This window comes from Pseudorca crassidens, chromosome 1 (genome assembly GCF_039906515.1).
Source record: "Pseudorca crassidens isolate mPseCra1 chromosome 1, mPseCra1.hap1, whole genome shotgun sequence".
Lineage (NCBI taxonomy): Eukaryota > Metazoa > Chordata > Mammalia > Artiodactyla > Delphinidae > Pseudorca > Pseudorca crassidens.
Window position 1 is genome coordinate 5,358,653 of NC_090296.1, and position 19,042 is coordinate 5,377,694.

Consider the following 19,042-nt stretch of genomic DNA (forward strand, 5'->3'; position numbering starts at 1 on the left):
GATGTGTTCCTACTCTGCAACTTTTCATAAATGGAGTAGCTTTTTTTGTTTGTTGTTTTTGTTTTTTTTAATTTTTCTTTATTTATTTTCTTTATTTTTTTTATTTTTATTTTTGGCTGTGTTAGGTCTTCGTTGCTGTGCGCGGGCTTTCTCTAGTTGTGGTGAGCGGAGGCTGCTCTTCCTTGCAGCGCACAGGCTTCTCACTGTGGTGTCTTCTCTTGTTGCGGAGCACAGGCCCTAGACGCGCGGGCTTCAGTAGCTGTGGCTCGCGGGCTCTAGAGCGCAGGCTCAGTAGTTGTGGCACACAGGCTTAGTTGCTCCGCAGCACGTGGGATCTTCCTGGACCAGGGCTCGAACCCGTGTCCCCTGCATTGGCAGGCGGATTCTTAACCACTGTGCCACCAGGGAAGCCGGGAGTAGCTTGTTTATCGCACCCCCTCCTGGGCAATGCTACTTTGAGCACAATGGTTAGTTGTATATAACCTTTAACCGTGAGACTTATCTGGCTTGTTTACATGTTTGTTATGGAAAATTCCATTTATTCACTGCATGCTGCTTATAAGAAACCGAGTTTTAAAATATTTAGTCCACTGACACTGACTTTATTGATCTTGTTCTAATGATCTCAACCAGGATAAAAGAACTGCTCAGACTCTCTTGGAGTTAGGAAAAACCACTTCTTTTCCTCCTTGAATCCATAATGATACAGATAAACTACACATCGCCATTAAAACAAAAGCCTGTTTAAGACAGAACGCAGAAACTCAACTGGGTCTCTTGACACGACTAGCGCTGGCAATGCACCGTCACCAATATTGCTGTGATAAGGCAGCTGTAACACTGGCCGCGCTCCTCCTCGGGGAGCCCCCCTCTTTCTCCGGTGGAGACACTGAGCTTCCCAGGGTGACCACCTGCGTGGCCAGGCAACACTGCCTGTCAACCCTAACGCCTACCCTGTGGGACCCTATGGTCACGAGGGCTCCAGGGCCCTGAGGGGCCTCCTCTGTCCCAGCACGTCTGGCCCCCGGCCCAGTTCCTGGCACGTAAGAAGCACTTGACACAGGTCAGGTGAAACCCAAGTAGGGGGCCCCAAGAAAGAGCAGGGAAGCTCATGCCCTCCTCTCCAGAGAGATGGCGCCTATCGCCTCCAGGCCTGCCTGGGGCTTGCACGTGTCATGCCACAACCCTGCGTGGGAGGTGTAATTACCCCATTTCTCAGCGTTGGGGGAATGAGGGATGGAAGCCCAGAGAGGTGAGGCCTCGTCCAGGGCCTTGTGAGTCGGCCACGCTGGGACAGAGGCTGGACCCCTGTGACCCCGGAGCCCGCCCACGAGCGATTCGTGACCTTTCCTTCCGCTGAGCTCTGCGCGCACATCACAGGCTCGGGAGCGGGTAGGGGAGATGCTGACCAGGGATTGGCTGGTGCTGTCGGCTGGTGGTGATTGAGCTCGTGTTCCCAGGCAGGCGGTGTATGACTCATCCTGTGAAAATCAATATCGTTACACTCATCCTCTAGGAAGTATTCAGCCAGCCGTAAATTTAACCCTCCTGACTCAAAGTTAACGAAGAAAGGAGCTTACTAACTTTCAAATCAAACTCTGTGAATCAGAAATGAGCACCATCTTGGCACGCCGGGCAGAGTCCCGGGGAGGGTCCAGGCCAGAGTCAGACGGGCCTGCGTCTGCACGCTCCCTGTAGGTAAGCTAGCAGCCCCGGGATCCGCCGGCAAGCCTCTCAGATCCGTGGGCTCCTAATACGTGCACTCAGGAGAATAAATCTTACCTTCAGGGCTTGTTGTGAGAATTAGAAATAATGCACATAAGACAGCAAGCCCCAGGCAAACGACAGGCCCGACAGACAGCGGCTGCAGCAGCAGCAGTAGTCACAGCAGAAACAGCAGTAGCTGTTGTAGAAATTTCTTTCATATCAAGTTTGGCCACTGCATTTCATTAACTGGACAAGACTGAATTTTCCAAAATTAAAAAAAAAAAAAAAAAGTTCTCAACTTGCAAACAGGTCCCAAAGGTACAACTTATGTTGGCTTTCTGGGACTCAGAAGTCACCACCAGGACAACGAACAAGCCGTGACTGTGTTTAGCCTCCGGGGTCAGTCAACAGAGGTCGTCCTACCTACAAAGGGAGCCAAACTGCAGTGCAAGCACAATTAAACACACACACAGATAAAAACATCACCTCTGTGCAATAATGGTAATGAATGAAATAGTGCCGTTGATTAAAAACCACCTTTGATTTATCCAGAGGGCTGGCACGAGCTTAACTAGAGGCAGATGACTAGTCAGAGGTTTGTGGAGGCGTGGAAGGACCTCGAAGGCAGGTTCTAAAGTGTGAGATACGGGGCTGGCAGGGGCTTTACTCAAGCTTGGTAACATCTGATTTAATATCCACAACTAGGTCAGCTTCTTACTCCAAAGCTGTATGGAAAGAGGGGGAGAAATCGAGGTCGGGACTGGAGAGAAATACTCCTCAGCGGAGGAGAAGAGCGTGGGTGGGAATGGGGACGGGTGCCCGGGATCGAAAGGGCACAGCCTTGAGAACAGACTAGTTTAAAGGAGGGCTGGGAAAGGGATGCCGGTGAAGGAGCGAGCTTAGGAGAAAGTGGGACTCCACTGTGTAGAGGAGTCTGCGGGGTCCCGCCTGTATCTGTGGGACGGAGGACAGGAGGGCAGGCGGCTGCTCCCAGGGCAAGAGGACACTGGAGGGGCGGCAGCCAGGGACCGCCATCAGCTCAGACCTCACTGGGGCACAGAGCTCTGCACAGCCTCCATATCTGCATCTAGTAGTAAAACCCCGAGGACCAAAGGAGCAATGACACGAGACGTGCCCACACCCTCGGGAGCTCCATGTCCATGCCCGCTGCTGTCCGCGGGCGCGTGAAGGACACCTAACCGGGTTCCTCTGAGCTGTTCCAGAGAATAGTCATGGTGCTGGAAAGCCTAAAGGCTGGAAAAGCCCAGGCCCCTCTCACCAGCGCCTCCCAGGAGACCCAGGGTCAGGGGGCGGCACCACTCTGAAGGCTTTAGCCCAACAAGGAGCCCCCCTGCCGCCACTTCTCCAAAGCCGAGTGAGCCCCTGACACTCTTCTCCGGGCTTTTAATATGGACGCTTCTCACCCTTCCTCTGACAAGTGTTTTAAAATCGTCAGGGCAAACATTTCTCCTGCTGGGACGGCGGCTGTCGATAGCCGGAGAAGCACCCTTCAGCCAGTCACTTCATCAGAGGGATCAGTCTGGGCGCGCTTTCTTCCCAGAGGCCCCGAGTTATCCTCGGCAGGTGGTGAGCCAGCTGCCCGGGTGAGAGCGGGCTCCCCCGGAGTCGGCTTAAGCAAACTGTTCGGTCACAGCCCAGAAACACACGTGCTTGAGGGTACCCACTCTTGTCCTTGAACAGCCAAAGCCTCTGCCAGTCACACGGGCCGGAGCTGAACCCCAGCTCTGTCACTGCAAGTCATCCAACGCTCCAAGCCTCAGTTTCTGAGCCCATGAAATAGGGATGAAAACACTTCCCCCATAGGTTAGCGTGAAGACTAACTATGTAATAAGCAGAGAGCCTAACATCCACTTATTCATTCTGGCTTGATCCAGGCCAGGCAGGGTGCCAGGAACCAGGGCTACACGGCTCACAGCCTGGCCCACAGGGAGCGCCCAGCCGATTTGTCACTCCCCTTTTCCTTGGAGCATTCCTGTGATGGAGGCCCCAGTCATGACGCAAAAACAAGGGAGACACCAGAAGACACTTCTTGGAAAAGAAAAGTCATGATCATTCATGGGTCCAGTTCCAGTCGGTCACTCGGGCCCACGCACCATGACCCCCACGGAAAGACACAGGGACCCCAGAGCAGAAGGAGCCAGGCAGGGGCGGGGGCAGCAGGGCGCGGGAAGCGGGGTCTGAGTGAAGAGGACGCCCGCTCAAGTGAAAGGCACGTGCCGACCCATCACGAGGAGGAAGCTGCTACCCCGCTCAGGCCATTTTGTCACGGAGCAGTGGAGGACGTAGGAGAGGCTGGGAGACCCTGAAAGGCGGTCTTCCTGCTGGTCTGCCCCCAGACCCACACGTGGGATCAAGAGCGACACCAGGAAGCTGGCTCGGGGGGACCTCTGGGGGCTTTTGGAACTGAGCCACCAAAGCTGCCCCGTTTGGGGACGTGGTCCAGCCACTGCGGCTCTCCGGATGCTCAGAGGAACACGGCTATGATTTCCTACCTTCTGAAGGGCCTTGTGGGGCAGGGGCGGGGAAGGGAAGGGCAGCCTTTGCTGAGTGCTTGCCGTGCAGCAGGCACTCTGGATACGTTATCCCAGCTGTTCCCCTCCATGACCCCAGCTGCTGGGCATTGCTACCCATCTCACAGATGCGGAAACGGAAGTAAAGGAAGCTTCCCCGAGGACGCCCGGCTTGGGTAGGTGGAAGAGCCGTGTCTCCACCCCATCCAAGTTCCTCCTACCACACTGGGCTGCCTCCAGCATCCGGGAGCTGGGACCGGGTGGCACGGCCTGGATGCCCCGGATGGGCTGGACACACGTCAGGAGAGCTGACTGGGCACAGGAAGGAGGACAGGGTGCCCTGCCCATCCAGGGCCCTGGAGGCTCCAGGGAAAGGACCATCTCCTTTGCAGCCAACAAATGCAAAGTTCAAGGCCTCGTGTGCCTCCCAGGCCTTAACAGCCAGGCTGGGGGCGATGGTCTAAGGGGTGGAATCTGCAAGAACCAGTACCACTTAGAACTGAACGAGCTCAAGCTCTTCGGGGGCTTTTGAGGAGACGGGCTGATGTGGTGTGCCGGACAGCTGACTCATAAAGCCGGCGGCACTCGGGGCCCTGGTGGAGTCGAAGACCAGCGCTCCCCGAGGCCGCCTCAGCCTGACGCATCAGAGACGTTTCCTTAGGAAGATTACAGACTGAAATGATAGCACCAGAAATTATTAACCTGTGAGCAGATTTTATTTAAGTGTTGATTCATGGTTGTTCTCTAAGCCAACAGCCCGTCAGAACTATAAATTAACGAGATAAAATGTTGCTGGCCCTCCATATTTCAGGCCGGGTATTGACGTTTTAGAATCCACAGATTTTTAACTGTATTGACTGAGGACACCAGGATAAATGGCCTTGGCGCCAAATTCCCATTAACGACAATGGGCACCGAGTGACTAATTCCCAGAGCGCTGCGGTGAGAACGCCCTGCGCTGCTTTCTCCTGGCGGGGAGTTCTAATTAGATTGAAATGGAACAGCCAAATCACCAAGGGCGGAAAGAGGCAAAGCAAGTGAAAAGGAAGATCAGACTCGGTGACAAGAAAGGACAGAAGTCAAACGAGGCCGAGAGCCACGGGGGCTGTATACAGCCCCCGCACGCCCTGGGCCAGGTGGGGTGCCGGAATGCGGCGTGGGCGTGCGTGCAGACCCCACTCCGGCGGCCCCTGATGAACCCACCCCCGCCTGGCAAGGGCCTCCTCAGCTCTGCCTCACGTGCACGCACGCTGAGCAGCTGCTCCGAGCCAGGCCTGGCCACGTGACAGAGACACAAAGACCACCTGGATGGGCCCCATCCTCAAGGAGCTCCCACACTAGCCATGGAGATGGACACAGAAACCAAACCTCTCAGTGGCAGAGGCCCCACCCAGGGGTTGGCGGCCTTCCCCAAGGGCAAGGCCAGACCCCTGGACCCTACGCACCAAGCAACAAAGGACATCCAGCACGCTGACCATGGTAGCCCCAGCCCAGGTCCTGTACAAGTAGCTGCTGAAGGAATGAGAGGGGGCCTTCAATAGGCAAACCGGGTGGTGAGCCCATTCCCAGCAGAGGGGTGGGGGGCAAAAGTGCCCCCTCACCTCCCCGGGGGGACGGCAAAGCCCTGAGGGCCCGGCCATGCTTTCCCTGTCCCACCCAACACACCACAGCTAGAGGAGCAGCTGGGACCGGGCCAGACAATGTTCCCTCCAGCGAGTTCTACCACCAGCTGGGCAGGGCTGCCACATCCCCTCCTGAAGCTCCCCACCCAGCCTCGGGTCACCCCTAGCCCGCTACAGCCACCAGGGAGGCCTGCCCAGGGTGCACATGGAGCCATGATTCTCTCCTGCTCCAAACTCAGCAATGGCCCCTACTGCCACCTGCTGCGGCAGTGCCTAACTGGCCAGGTGAGAGGACTCTCTTCGAACGTCTGAAAATGTCAGAGCCCCCCCCCCACTCACTCACTCACACACACACATACACACACACAATGGCAATGTCTGCTTAACATCTGTTGATTGAGAAGATAGATCATGACAAAGGGCCGCTAGGAATCCATTAATGTTATCAAATGAACTTGTATTTGATTAACACGACAGCATCACCAGCATGTGAGAAGCATTCCTTCTCCACTCTTGGGCAGGCAGTGCAGGTACCCATGGGTGCTCAGTGACACTGGACTGGGGAGCGGCATCTGGGGAATGCACACCCCACAGGCCAGGAAGCGCATGGAGCCCGAGCTCCCCTTCCTGCACCCCCAAACTCACTTCCCCCAGCTCCCTGCACCCCACACTTCCACACACACCACGTGGTTCATGTTCCTGAACTCCGTCCTCATTCCATCTGCTGAGAACCCACTTCCCTCCCCCTCCCCAGCCCCACTCCATCCTGATTCTCTGTCCCCCAGTTCCTGCCTCAGCTTGGGTCCCACTTCCTCCAGGAAGCCTTCCTTGATCTCCCAGGCTAGATGTCCTTGCGGTTCCTATATCTCTCTCCCTCACTGTACCCTGGGACTCTCTGCAATTCTGTCTCCCCCAGTGGATGTGAGCTCCTCCAGGGTGGATCCTGGGACTTATTCACCTCTGTGTCTCCAATACCGAGCACGGCTTATTGGACACACAGGTAACAAAGTATAACAGTCAGGCAGCTGGCTTCGGAGCCTGGCAGACCTGTGTGCATCCTGGTTCAGCCACTTCCTGGTTGTGCCCCGTGCCTGTGTGTGACGAGGGGATTCCGGTGGTGCCAGTCTCAAAGGGTGAATGGGCCCTCACCCCACATGTTAAGCTGCAGAGGAATGCCTTGCACACAGTCGGTGCTCAGTGACAGTACCTACTGCTGGCACCAGCGACCCAACTGTCACCGTCACCCAGGGCACCAAACCCCCTAAGCCTCGACTCCCTCTCAGAGGGGCTCACAGGAAGAGCGTGGTCTTTGTTGCCAAAAAGAACACCGTACACTCAGCACTGTGTAAAGGGCCCAGGGTTTGCAGCTGCACGGACGTGGCTCCAAACCCCCACCTGCCCTGCACCACTGGAGGCCCTGAGCCAGTCACTCGGCCCTTGCAGCCTCAGTCTAGTCGCCTGTGAAATGGGGATAACAATGGCTGGCAGGATTGAAATGTGTGCAAAGCCTGTGGCACAGTACCAGCCGCCGACACAGCCAACAGCCTGGTCAACACCCCACTGACGGCACACGGGGCCCAGCCAAAGGAGCTGCATGGCCTCAAAAGGGTCGTCCCTCAGTGACCCAGCAAGAGAGGAGGACACTCCAGGTGAGCAACAAACCCGCTGCATCCAAGCTGCGGGGCGGAGCTGGGTGGCTGGACCCCGGAGTGATCACCCCCTGTTTGCCAGGCTCTGGGAGAGGCACGGACCCCAGGACCACCACAGCTGGGCCAGGCAGGCAGGGGCTGCCTGAGGGCTCGAGGGACGCCCCGGGCACTGGTGTGAACCCAGGCCTCCCCTCCTGGTGCTGGCAGCGATGCCCAGCAGAAAAGTGACCCAGGAGGAACCCAGGGAGGAAAAGGCAACGTGGGCGCTGAGGGCAGCCGGCCCGGGGGTCAGGGGCAAGGCTGGAACCCAGGTCTGCGCTCGCTGGCTCTGTTCTCGCCCGAAGCACAGACAGGCCCCCGCTCCGGGGCTGTGGCGGGATTCGTGCTCAACGTGCCGGCTGCATCGGAATGCCGGGGAATGGAAAGTTCCTCCCACTGACTCCTCTCTCCTCCTCGCGCTGCTTGTTGAGAGCCCCCTTAGGATTTAGCCAGCGCGAATCCATCTCGCCCAAATGCCTTTTCAGTGTGGGCATGAAAGCAGAGCTCATTTGCTGGCTTTCCGTACGAGCTGGAATCATTCCTTACAGCCTTTCAGCGACAGTGAATTGACAGGAATTCTAAACTGATTCCAACCAAAGGACGCTGTGATAAAGCTAAATCTATCTCAGTACAAATTGCATGTCAGAAGTTGATTAAAAAGCCACCTCTATCCAGCTCCACAGGTTGGGGCTGGGACAACCTTGGGACTCTGTCCTCCGGGCAGGTTGGCAGAGGTCCACTGTGAAGCCTACGGGCCAGTCTCGGTTTCAGGCAAACAGCCTGGAGACAGGCTTGCCGAGTATGAGTCTCCCCTCGTCCCGTCTGCCCCTGCCCTGAAACCGTCTGCAGCTGGCGGCTGCAGAATCCCCCTCCCAGAAACCTCCCCAGTGAGAAAGGCGCCAACTCGGAGGAGGGGGCGCCTCGGGGTAATGAAACACACCTGTTTCGAGGTCTGTTAGGTGCAGGGCAGAGTCGAAGCCACCACTGAGGATGCGCTGGCCACAGGGGGACCACCGGGCGGCCCGCACTGCCTCACTGTGCAGGGAGTAGGTCTGCAAGCAGCTTCCCGAGTCCACGGCGTTCCACACCTACGAGGCAAACACAGCGCCAGATGTCACAAGCGGGGGCCTGATCCTGGGGGCTCAGCTCAGCCCCTGTGCATGGGGAAAAGGCTCTCACAGTGGAACTAGATTCCCAATATTTTACCATCAAAGCAACATCTAGATGTTAAACTTCTCTTCGTGGAAATGTAATAAGGCCTTGGGACTGGCAAGTCGAGGGGGAGACTTTCACAAAATTTTTTCTGGGGGTTAAGGGAGCTCACAAGGAAACAGCATGTCCTGTGTTCTGCCGCTCACCTGCCCAGCCCTTCACACCTGATTCACACCTGCTCACCACCAAAAAGTTCCAGCCCAGCCTCACCTGCACCTCTGACATGTGTCCTCCGAGACAGGACTTTCTGAGACCTGTAGTGGATGCCGCACCAGGCCAGGCTACCTGCACGGGTCCCGCTTTAAGACTAAGATCCAAAATAGAGTCTGCCACACCTGTGTTTGCAACCAGGCAGAGCAGATCTCTGCCCGAGGGGCAAGCTGGCCTTTTTTCTGGGAGAGAAAGTACTGCCCCTCACTCCCCTCTGCTTTCTCTGGGGAGCGAGGCTTGTGGCAGAAAGCCCTATGTACACTTAACGACCTCTGAAATGTGTTTTTAGGCCCTCAAGTATAGAACTGTACATTCCAAGGGCCAGGACCACTTGTGCATGAAAGGGCTGCGTTCGGCTTCCCACCGGCTCTCCCAGGAAACTCTGCCGACCACCACACACCCCAGGGAAAGGCCGGCAGGCGAGGAGCCCAACCAGGCTGGCCCAGGGCCTGGCACGCGGAGATGCTCAGCAGTGCTACTGTCCTCCCTTGGTGTCACTGCTGGAAGAAAGGGATGCTCTCACCTGCCATCCAAGGTGGGTCAGAGGACTGAACACAGAAGCAGGAAGGCACCCACAGGGCCTCCTGTGTGATGCTTCCAGCCTTGTGACTTGGCTGAAGCTTGGCCTCTTCAGGCCTCAGTCTCCTCGTCCATATAATGGGCATAAGAAGAGCCCCGTCCCAAGGGCAGTAGTGAGGAATGAGCGAGGGCTGGGCACACCGCACCGCAGCTGGAGCACAGCAGGAGCCACGGCGCCGGAGGCTGTGCTCCTTGAGGCAGGTAGTGCATGCGGTTCTTAACAGCAGGATTCCCTGACCCTCTCTTATTTCCTTGATAAGAGTAAACCCAAAGCGTGCCCACACAGATCCACAAACTGGATGTGAGAGATAAGCTCCCCTTTCAAGATGAGAAAGTTCACCCCGCCACATCCTGAAGGTTCTCAAAATGCATAGGATGAGAGCTCTGAACGCGTATTTCCCGGGCATACGGAAATGTCTAAGATTAAGAAAACAAGAGGTCAAGGGTAGCCTTGAAAGAATGGTAAGACAGCTCAGTTCCTTTCTTCCTAATTAGGGGTCAACAGCTGGGGTTTCAGACTGAAAAGCAAAAAGTAGCAACATTTACATTTAGAAATACGAACAGAGATAACAGAGGAAAGAGCCAGAAGACTTCAAAGTGAAGTGAGAATTCATGGCAGAAACGCAGAGCACAGGGAACTGCTGTTTTCTCAAAACGATGTGCAAGTATGACTTGAAAGGAAAAAATAAAGTAAAATGAGTGAGCTAGATCTACAGGGTTAACTTGGCTAAACAGTGAAAAGATAATATTGAATACATAAGGCAACTGCATATATGCAGTACGATGCCATCTAAGTTTTAAAAACACATGGAACACCACCTCACACCCAGCAGAATGGCTTCTATCAAAAAAAAAAAAAAAAAAGAAGATATGTGTTGGCAAGGAGGTGGAGAAATCAGAACCTTTGTACATTGTTAGTGGGAAGGCAAAATGGTCCAGCCACTAGAGAAAACAGCAGAGCAGAACTTCAAAACATTAAGCATAGACTTACAGTATGATCCAGCAATTCCACTTGTCTGTATGCGCTCAAAAAATTAAAACCAGGATCTCAAAGAGATATCTGTATCCCAATGTTCCCAGCTGCATTAGTCACAACAGTGAAAATGTGGAAGCAACCCAAGTGTCCACTGATGGATAGATGGATAAACAAAATGTGATATATATATACATATATATATGTATATATATATATACACACACAATGGAATATTACTGTCTTAAGAAGAAATGAAATTCTGACACAACCCACCACATGGATAAACCTTGAAGACAACACGCTAAGTGAAATAAGCCACTCACAAAAAGACAGAAAGTATAATTCCACATATGTGGGGTCCCTAGAGTAGTCAAAATCATAGACATAGAAAGTAGAACGGCGGTTACCAGGGGCAGCGGGGAGGGGGAAATGGAGACTTTAATGGGGACAGAGTTTCAGTTTTGCAAGATGAAGAGTTCTGCAGATGGATGGTGATGACGGCTGCACAACAATGTGAATGAATGTACTTAATGCCGCTGAACCTACACTTAAAAATGGCTACGCTGGTAAACCTTATGTGTATTTCACCACAATTTTAAAAACACACATGTAGCAAAACTCTATCATGTTTCTTTGTGTACTTGTAGTCAGACTATAAAAAATATGCTTGGAGAGGGGAGAGGGAGAGGGGCAGGGTTGGGGGATGGGAGCTGTGAACACCACACTGTACTTCCCCTAAAGAGAGGCAAAGAGAGCGTGAGAGGGCTTCCCTGGTGGCGCAGTGGTTGGGAGTCCGCCTGCCGATGCAGGGGACACAGGTTCGTGCCCCGGTCTGGGAAGATCCCACATGCCGCGGAGCGGCTGGGCCCGTGAGCCATGGCCGCTGAGCCTGAGCGTCCGGAGCCTGTGCTCCGCAACAGGAGAGGCCACAGCAGTGAGAGGCCCGCGTACAGAAAAAAAAAAAAAAAAAAAAAGAGCGTGAGAAAATGAATGTGCTCCAAAGCAAATATGCCCAAATGTCCCCATCTATTAAAGTCATTCATTTAATCATTCATTCAGCAAACACTTCCTGGGTACCTGCTATCAGCTAGGTGTTGGGAAAGGAGGAGAAGGAGGTGGTGGGGGACGAGGAGGGGGTGGCTCATAACCCTAATCAAAGACGGAGGGAAAAAGAGACCTTAAACCCGGTGGCACCAAGGCCGAAAGCAGCAACCAGAGAGGTCTGAGTTCCTGGCCACGGCCTCCTAAATCAGCCGCGGAGACATGCTTAAGGACATCCATCAATCCGTAAATTATCCAGTAACTCCCCTCTGAAATGAAAAATGCATACTTGGCTCTCCTGGTTGATATATACACAACGATAGCATCAGAATCAATGCACCCCAGTCAGCCACTTCTCAAAGTACCCAGGGTGAGGGAGAGAAGAATCTTTGCTAATCGCTCTCCCTAATTGAATTTAATGTTTGCTGTCAGGTTTTAAAGATTAATTCCCAAACACCGGGCAGCCTGAAGTGTGTACCTTTTTTCAATTAAGTAATTAGAGAGCCCAATCTGCCTTCATGGAATTAAGGAGTTAAGTCTTCTGTCACATGTGCTAAGATGACTTGCTGTATTAACTGGAGACATTTACGTGTCCAACAAAAGTCAGGTTTAGAAAGAACATGACAAGTGAAGTGTGGTGCAGGTGCACGTTCACTGCAGTTTCCGTGTTCTGCTTACTGAGACATGGCCCCACCAGGAGTTCCTAACAGTCTCTCAAGACCTATAGCTTTAGCCACGGGTCACCTTCTCTCTGCCTACCTGCCTGACTTTTGTTTTTTATTGGGTTGGCCAAAAGGTTTGTTCAGTTTTTTCCATAAGATGGCTGTGGTAGCACTTAGTTATTTTTAACTTTATTCAAAACGATTTTGTTAGATTGTATGTGACAGCTGTCATATCAGCATGCATTTATAAAAAAGACTTATCGACACATGCACCCCAATGTCCACTGCAGCACTATTTACAATAGCCAGGTCATGGAAGCAACCTAAATGCCCATTGACAGATGAATGGATAAAGAAGATGTGGTACAATGGAATATTATTCAGCCATAAAAAGGAATGAAATTGGGTCATTTATAGAGACGTGGATGGACCTAGAGACTGTCATACAGAGTGAAGTAAGTCAGAAACAGAAAAACAAATATCGTATATTAACACATATATGTGGAATCTAGAAAAACGGTACAGATGAACCGGTTTGCAAGGCAGAGACAGAGACACAGACATAGAGGACAAATGTATGGACACCAAGGAGGGAAAGGGGGGGTGGGATGAACTGGAAGATTGGGATTGACATATATACACTAATATGTATACAACAGATAACTGATGAGAACCTGCTGTATAGCACAGGGAACTCTACTTCACTTCGCTGTACAGTAGAAACTAACACAACATTGTAAAACAGCTATACCCCAATAAAAATAAATAAATAAATAAATACATCAAAATTGGTGAATTTTTGTGTTGCCATTTTAATACTGAAGATGGAAGAAAGAAAGCAACATTTTCGGCATACTATGCTTTATTATTTTAAGAAAGGTAAAAATGCAACTGAAACACTAAAAAAGATTTGTGCGGTGTATGGAGATGATGCTCTGACTGATTGAACATGTCAAACATGGTTTGCAAAGTTTCACGCTGGAGATTTCTCGCTGGACGATGCTCCATGGTCAGGTAGACCAGTGGAAGTTGATACCAATCAAATCGAGACATTAATTGAGAACCACTCAGGAGATAGCTGACATACTCAAAGTATGCAACTCATGCGTTGACAATCATTCGCAACAGCTTGGTTATGTTCATCACTTTAATGTTTGGGTTCCACATAAGTTAAGTGAAAAAAACCTTCTTGACTGCATTTCCACATGTGATTCTCTACTTAAACATAACGAAAATGTTCTGTTTTTAAAACAAATTGTGATGGGCGATGAAAAGTGGATACTGTACAATGATGTGGAACAGAAGAGATCGTGGGGCAAGTGAAATGAACCACCACCAACCACACCAAAGGCCAGTCTTCATCCAAAGAAGGCGATGTTGTGTATATGGTGGGGTTAGAAGGGAGCCCTCTATTACGAGCTCCTTCCAGAAAACCAAACGATTAATTCCAACAAGTGCTGCTCCCAGTTAGACCAACTGAAAGCAGCACTTGACGAAAAGCATCCAGAATTAGTCAACAGAAAACACATAATCTTCCATCAGGATAACGCAAGACCACATGTTTTTTGATGACCAGGCAAAAACTGTTACCGCTTGGCTGGGAAGCTCTGATTCATCCGCCGTATTCACCAGACACTGCACCTTTGGATTTCCATTTATTTCAGTCTTTACAAAATTCTCTTAAGGGAAAAAATTTCAATTCCCTAGAAGACTGTAAAAGGCACCTGGAACAGTTCCTTGCTCAAAAAGATAAAAAGTTTTGGGAAGATGGAATTATGAAGTTGCCTAAAAAATGGCAGAAGGTAGTGGAACAAAAGGGTGAATATGTTGCTCAATAAAGTTCTTGGTGAAAATGAAAAATGTGTCTTTTATTTTTCCTTAAAAACCGAAGGCACTTTTTGGCCAACCCAATATTATAAAACAAATACAATCTCTGTAAAAAATACTCAAATTATACAAAAGTGCAAAAAGTAAAACCCCATAGGAATCAACAACAGGATGGCTGTTTCTCTGATTACATTGTAAATAAGTGTTCTGCAAAAAATTTTTCAAAACAAACAAACAAACAAAAAAAAACAGAAAAACACAAAGAAGAAAATAAGAGGCAGCTATCATCCCACTACCTGGAGATAATAGCTGTCAGACTTCTGGGTGAATCTTTGCCTCCCGTTTGGCCCTGTCCTGCCAGCTCCTGCCTCACGGACCCGCCTAGTTCAGTCCCAGCTCATGGACTCCTGTTTATCCTCGACAGTCTCTGCTGTCCCAGGATATCATTCTAGAGACTGCTGTCAGGCTTGCACAGCTTAGCACAAGCCTGTGCAGCCAGTGCCCAAGCCTTCATCAGGCCATTTACCTGCAAAAGTTTTGGGAATCCTTCAGGGCGTGTGTGTATTCAAGGGCTGGAATTGCGTTGAATCCACAGACCAATTTGGGGAGATGTCCTAACAATATTGAGTCTTCTGATGCATGAACAGGATATATCTCTCTTTTTATCAATATTTAGGTCTTTAATTTCTCTAAGCAATGGTTTATAGTTTTTTGATAGAAAATCTTGCACAACTTTTGTCAAATGTATCCCTGTTTTTTTCATGTTGTGATGACATTGTAAATAGTATTTAAAATTTTTAAATTTCAGGTTCTTTTCTAATGTAGAAATACAATTAATTTTCTATATTGACCTTGAATTCGGCAAACTTGCTAAACTATTAGTTCTAAAGGGTTTTTTTTTGTAGATTCAGAAGAGTTTTCTACATAGACAATCACATATGTGAACAAAAAGAAGTTCACTTCCTCCTTTCCAATCCAGATACCTTTTATTTCTTTTTCTTGCCTTATTGCACAGGCTATAATCCCCAGAACAATGCTGAATAGACACGGTGTGAGTGAACACCCCTGCCTTGTTCCTGACCTCATGGGGAAAGCAGTCAGTCTTTTACACAGTTAAGTAAGATGCTAGAGGTTATGTTTTCATAAATGCTCCTTAACAGTTTGAGAAAATTATCTTCTATTTCCAGTTTGCTGAAACTTTTTATCAGGAATGAAAGCTGGATATTGTCAAAAGCTCTTTCTATATCTCTTGAGATGATCATCATATGGTTCTTCTTTTATAGTTCATCAATAGGTTGTATTATATTAATTGATTTTCAAATATTAAGCTAAACTTGAATTCCTGGGACAGATCCTACTTAGTCATGACATATAAATAAATAAATAAATAAATAAATAAATGTTGGATTGATTTGCTAAATCTTATTTCTTCTCTTGGTTTGGTACCACAGTAATGGTGGCCTCACAGAACAAGTTGGGAAGTGCTTCCTCCTCTTTGATTTTCTGGAGGAGTTTGAAAAGAATTGTGTATTAATTTTCTAGGGCTGCCATAACAAAATACCACAAACTGGCTGGTTTAAACAATAGATATGTATTGTCTCGTGGTTCTGGAAGTCAAAAGTCAGAAATCAAGGCAGGATTGGTTCCTTCTGAGGGCTGTGAGGGAAGGATCTGTTCCAGACCTCTCTTCTTGACTTGTAGATGGCTGTCTTCACGCTCACATGGTGTTCTCCTTCTATGCCTGTCTGTCTTCATATATCCCCTTTTTATGAAAACATAGGGATTTCCCTGGTGGTGCAGTGGTTAAGAATCCACCTGTCAATGCAGGGGACACGGGTTCAAGCCCTGGTCTGGGAAGATCCCGCATGCCAGAGAGCAGCTAAGCCCATGCGTCACAACTGCTGAGCATGCATTATAGAGCCCAAGAGCCACAACTACTGAAGCCCGCATACCTGGAGCTTGTGCTCTGCAAGAGGAGAAGCCACTGCAATGAGAAGCCTGCTCACCACAACGAAGAGTGGTGAGCAGTCTTCTGCTCACCTGCTCACCACAACTAGAGAAAACCCACACACAGCAACGAAGACCCAATGCAGCCAAAAATAAATAAATAAATTTTAAAAAAAGAAAAGAAAATGAAAGACATACTGGATTAGGGTCCAGCCTAAAGACTTCATTTTAACTTGAATATCTCTATAAAGATCCCATCTCCAGGGCTTCCCTAGTGGCACAGTGGTTGAGAGTCCACCTGCCAATACAGGGGACATGGGTTCGTGCCCCGGTCCGGGAAGATCCCACGTGCCGCAGAGCAGCTGGGCCTGTGAGCCACGGCCGCTGAGCCTGTGCATCTGGAGCCTGTGCTCCGCAGCGGGAGAGGCCGCAGAGGTGAGAGGCCCGCGTACCGCAAAAAAAAAAAAATCCCATCTCCAAATAAAGACATATTCTGAGGCACTGGGGGTTAGGACTTAGAAATACAAATTTTGAGAGAGACACAATTCAACTCATAACAAATTGGTCCTATTTCTTACTTAAATGTTCGGTAAAATTCACTAGTGAAGTTTTGGGGCATGGAGTTTTCTTTATGGGAAGGCTTTTAACTATGAATTCAATTTCTTTAATAGAGAAAAGGCTTTGGAGTTATCTAATTTTGTCAGTGAGCTTTTATTGCTTGAGTCTCTCAAGGGATTTATCCAGGTCATCTAAGTTGTAGAATTCATTGACAGAAAGTTGATCATAATATTACCTTAGTACTCTCTTAATATCTTTAGAATTTGTAATTAAATCACTTCTCTTATTCCTAATATTGGTAACTTGTATGTTTTGTCTTTATTCCTGATGAGTGGCTAAAGGTTTATCACTTTCACTGATCTCAAAGAACCAGCTTTTGGCACCACTGACTTTTCTCTACTGTTTATCTGTTTTCTCTTTCAATTATTTCTGCTTTTTCTTTATTTCCTCTCTTTTGCTTACTTTGGGTTGTATTTGCTTTTCTTTCTTTTGTATGTAAAGTGGAAGCTAAGATCATTGATTTGAAATTTTCTTCTTTAATATAGGCATTAATGCTATAAATTACCATCTGAGAACTACTCTAGCTACATTCCACAAAATTTTATATGTTGTGTTTTCATTTGCATTTGGTTCAAAATACTTTCTAATATCCCTATCAGTTTCTCCCTGAACCCAGAGGTTAATTACAAGTGTGCTGTCTAGTTTCCAAATATTTGGGATATCTGTCATTGATTTTTAATTTAATCTTATCACCATTAGAGAATATACTTTGAATAATTTCAATCCTTTTAAATTTACTGAGCCTTGTTTTATGGCCTAGAATATGGTCTATCTTGGTAAACATTCCATGTACGCTTGAAAAGAATGTGTGTTCTGCTGTTGTTACATGGATTGTTCTATCAATGCCAATTAGGCTAAGTTGGTGATAGTGTTGTTCAAGTCTTCTACACCTTTACTGATTTTCTGTCTACTTGATCTATTGATTATCGAAAAAATGGTGTTGAAAGCTCCAACTATAATTGTATATATGATTATTTCTCCATGCAGTTCTATCAGCTTTGCCTCATGTATTTTAAAGCTCTCTTATTAGATGTATACATATTTATGCCCTTAATGTTTATGTGCCCAAAGTTAAGTATCTAGTGTTATGTCCTTTGATGAATTGACCCCTTTCTCATTATAAGATGTCTCTCTTTATCCCTGCTAATATTCTTTGCTCTGAAATCTACTTTGTCTAATATTAATATGGCCACTCTTTTTTTTTAATTACTATTAGTATGGTATATCTTCTTCCATCCTTTTACATTTAACCTTTGGTGTCTTTTCATTTAAGGTTTCTTGCAGGTATTGTATAATTGGGTCTTGCCTTTTTATCCAACCTAACAAACTTTGTCTTTTTTTTTTTTAATTTATTTATTTTGGCTGTGTTGGGTCTTCGTTGCTGCACACAGGCTTTTCTCTAGTTGTGGCGAGGAGGGGCTACTCTTCGTTGCAGTGCACAGGCTTCTCGTTGCGGTTGCTTCTCTTGTTGCGGAGCATGGGCTCTAGGCACATGGGCTTCAGTAGTTGTGGCGTGCAGGCTTCAGTAGTTGTGGCTCGCGGGCTTTAGAGAGCAGGTTCAGTAGTTGTGGCACAGGCTTCCCAGACCAGCGATCAAACCCATGTCCCCTGCATTGGCAGGTGGATTCTTAACCACTGCACCACCAGGGAAGTCCCCAAACTTTGTCTTTTAAATGGGTATTTAGGCCATTTTATCCACTACTGATATGGTTTGGGCTTAAATTTGCTATTTGTTTTCCATTTATCTCGATTGTTCCCTCTTTCCTAATTTTTTTTTGGCCTTCTTTTGGATTGAGTAACTTTTGTTACTTCATTTTATCTTTTGTTAAGAGTATCTTTTGTTACTTCATTTTATCTCCATTGTTAGATTACTAACCATAAATCTTGGTTTTGTTTTATTACTATTTGCTTTAAGACTTACAGCATACATTTGTAATTTATCACAGTCTACCTTCAAGTAATATTAGCACTTGCCTTAAGAATCATAACAATCATAATAACAATATACACCATTCCTCCTATCTCAGCTTTTATGCATGTTATCATATATTTTATACCTACATATGTTATAAACTCCACAAAACATTGTTATTATTTTTACTTTAAACATAAATCATCATTTAAAGTGATTTTTTAATAAAAAGAAAAATATTTACATTTACCCACATATTCACCATTTCTGGTGCTCATCATTCCTCTGTGAAGATGTAATTTCTATCTGGCATCACCTTCTTTCTGTTTCAAGAACTTTAACATTTCCTTTAGTGCAGGTCTGCTGGAAATGAATTGCTTCAACTTTTAAATGTCTGAAACAGTATTTTGCCTTTGTTTTAAAAAGATGTTTTGCTGGGTTTTGAATTTTGGGTTAACAGTGGTCTGTTTGTTTTCTCTTGGTACTTTAAGTATGCTATTCCACTGGCAT

The 19,042-nt window shown here is 48.2% G+C and overlaps 1 protein-coding gene across 5 annotated transcripts in view; it reads right to left on the bottom strand.

The window, feature by feature from the left end:
* Positions 1 to 19,042, bottom strand: part of WDR25 (WD repeat domain 25) — a 141,764-nt gene that overhangs the window by 50,161 nt on the left and 72,561 nt on the right. For all 5 annotated transcript variants that reach the window (XM_067725721.1, XM_067725731.1, XM_067725741.1 and 2 more), the window contains exon 3: positions 8,489 to 8,636. In XM_067725721.1, coding sequence (XP_067581822.1) covers positions 8,489 to 8,636 — 148 coding nt within the window. The remainder of the gene's footprint in view (positions 1 to 8,488; positions 8,637 to 19,042) is intronic.